The sequence below is a fragment of the Lupinus angustifolius genome, chromosome LG11 (genome assembly GCF_001865875.1).
Source record: "Lupinus angustifolius cultivar Tanjil chromosome LG11, LupAngTanjil_v1.0, whole genome shotgun sequence".
In the NCBI taxonomy this organism is placed as follows: Eukaryota; Viridiplantae; Streptophyta; class Magnoliopsida; order Fabales; family Fabaceae; genus Lupinus; species Lupinus angustifolius.
This window is the reverse complement of record NC_032019.1, coordinates 12,771,966-12,774,771: the sequence shown is the minus strand read 5'-3', so window position 1 is coordinate 12,774,771 and position 2,806 is coordinate 12,771,966. Positions and strand designations below refer to the sequence as shown.

Genomic DNA, 2,806 nt, shown 5'->3' with positions numbered 1-2,806 from the left:
AAACTAAAGAAATTTGTGACACTTGTCAAAAGTGTAAACAAACCAAAAACTCTTTTAAAAATAAAAATGTGATATCCACCTCAAGACCTTTGGAGCTACTCCATATGGACTTGTTTGGACCATCACAAATCATGAGTTTTGGTGGTAGTTACTACGCTCTAGTTATTGTTGATGATTTCTCTAGATTTACATGGACATTGTTTTTATCATCAAAAAGCGACGCGTTCAAAAATTTTAAAAATCTTGCCAAGCAAATCCAAAACCAACTTAACCTAAAAATAATATATATACGAAGTGATCACGGGGGAGAATTTGAGAACTTTCAGTTCGACAAATTCTGTGATAAGCATGGCATTTTGCATCAGTTCTCTGCTCCTCGCACTCCACAACAAAATGGAGTTGTAGAGAGGAAAAATCGTGTTTTAGAAGAATTAGCGAGAACCATGCTTAACGAAAGTAATACCCCCAAGTACTTCTGGGCTGATGCAGTTCATACTGCATGCTATGTTATAAATCGAGTACTCTTAAGGCCAAACTTGAACAAAACTCCTTATGAACTTTTAAAAGGCCGCAAACCAAATATATCCCATCTTCACGCTTTCGGTTGCAAATGTTTTATATTAAATAATGGAAAGCGGGCCTTAGGGAAATTCGACTCTAAAGCCGATGAGGGAATATTTTTGGGATACTCGATTCATAGCAAAGCGTTCAGAGTCTTTAACAAATATTTAATGCAAGTTGAAGAGTCTATCCATGTACAGTTTGACGAATCTTCTCCAAAAGAGAAGAGAAAGGTCGTTTCTGATGATGTTGCAGGTGCTTTGGAAGAAGCATACTCCAAGGACATGGATAATGAAAAAGGAGCCAATGATGAAGGTCAAATCGAACCTCAAGAGCACTCAGACATGCCTACCGTGTGGAAAACAAAGAAAGCTCACCCAATTGATAAAGTTATAGGTGACATATCTACGGGAGTGGTAACCCGTAGTTCCTTACGAAATTTCTGTAATTTTGTAGCTTTTGTATCGCAAATTGAGCCTAAGACCGTTGATGAGGCCATTGAGGATGTACACTGGGGTATAGCTATGCAAGAAGAGCTAAACCAGTTTGAGCGCAATCATGTGTGGGACTTGGTCCCCAAACCTAATGATCATCCCGTAATTGGTACTCGATGGGTCTTCAGAAATAAACTTGATGAATCTGGCTTAATAATTCGAAATAAAGCACGTTTGGTGGCCAAAGGCTACAACCAGGAGGAGGGTATCGATTATGACGAAACCTACGCTCCTGTAGCCAGACTAGAGGCCATCAGAATGCTTCTTTCCTTTGCATCTTTAATGAACTTCAAACTCTTTCAAATGGATGTAAAAAGCGCCTTCCTGAATGGATACATTCAAGAAGAAGTTTATGTTGACCAACCGCCTGGTTTTGAAAATTTTAAATATCCGAACCATGTTTACAAACTTAAAAAGGCACTATATGGTCTCAAACAAGCTCCTAGAGCTTGGTATGACAGACTTAGTACCTTTCTTTTAGAAAAAGGGTTCGAGAGAGGCTTGGTTGACACAACGCTTTTTATTAGAAAATCAGAAAATCATGTTCTGCTTGTACAAATCTATGTAGATGACATAATATTTGGATCTACTAATGATATCTTGTGTAGAGAATTTTCTGAGATGATGCAGGGGGAGTTCGAAATGTCTATGATGGGAGAACTCACATTCTTTCTAGGATTGCAGATAAAGCAGCTAGAAAGTGGGATATTCATCCATCAGGCGAAATACTGCAAAGAGCTACTCAAGAAATTTGAAATGGACAAATGTAAGGAAGCTTCCACACCTATGGCATCTGCTTGCTACTTAGACAAAGATGAGAAAGGAAAAGCAATCGAGGTAACGAAGTATCGTGGTATGATTGGGTCTTTACTTTACTTAACTGCAAGTAGACCTGATATCATGTTCAGTGTATGCATGTGTGCGAGATATCAATCATCACCTAGAGAATCACACTATATAACTGTTAAAAGAATCATGAGATATCTAAAAGGAACTATTAACATGGGATTATGGTATCCTCGGGATGCCTCACTATCCTTGGTGGGTTATTCCGATTCCGATTTCGCCGGATGTAAGTTGGATCGGAAAAGCACTAGTGGTACTTGCCACCTATTGGGCAGTTCATTAGTAGCATGGCACAGCAAGAAGCAAGCCTGTGTTGCTTTGTCCACCGCTGAAGCGGAATACATTGCCGCTGGTGTGTGTTGCGCTCAAATCCTTTGGATGAAGCAGCAACTTAAGGACTTTGGTCTTAAACTTGAAAAGATCCCAATAAAATGCGATAATACAAGTGCCATTAACCTATCCAAGAATCCCGTTTTGCATTCTAGAACAAAGCATATAGAAATTAGACATCATTTTTTGCGTGACCATGTACAAAAAGGTGACTGTGTTCTTGAATTTGTGGAAACATCTAAACAGTTAGCAGATATTTTCACCAAGCCCCTTCCCAGGGATACCTTCTATGTTCTAAGGAGAGAACTAGGAATTCTTGATGAACAATATCTTGTTTAAAAATTGTTTAGCTGTTTGCATAAATTGTCTTGCTTCTCTATGCCTATGTGTTTCATGTTTGAATGATATATGTTAAAAATGCAAAAATATATCTCTTGATTAACTTCTTAATGTGATTATATATGTCTCGATAAATCTGTAATAATGCATACGTGTGTCCTAAAAAGTCGAAACCACTCTGCTGCCTAAAAACGAAATTTTCTCTGATTTAATCGATTATGCCAATAGTTAATCGA

General features: G+C 38.1%; 1 protein-coding gene across 1 annotated transcript; it reads left to right on the top strand.

The window, feature by feature from the left end:
- On the top strand, window positions 1,368-2,402 carry LOC109360403 (uncharacterized mitochondrial protein AtMg00810-like; the record flags this gene model as incomplete). Its single annotated transcript, XM_019605287.1, has 1 exon — window positions 1,368-2,402. A coding segment is annotated over one exon (1,035 nt), but the record flags the coding sequence as incomplete, so codon positions are not given.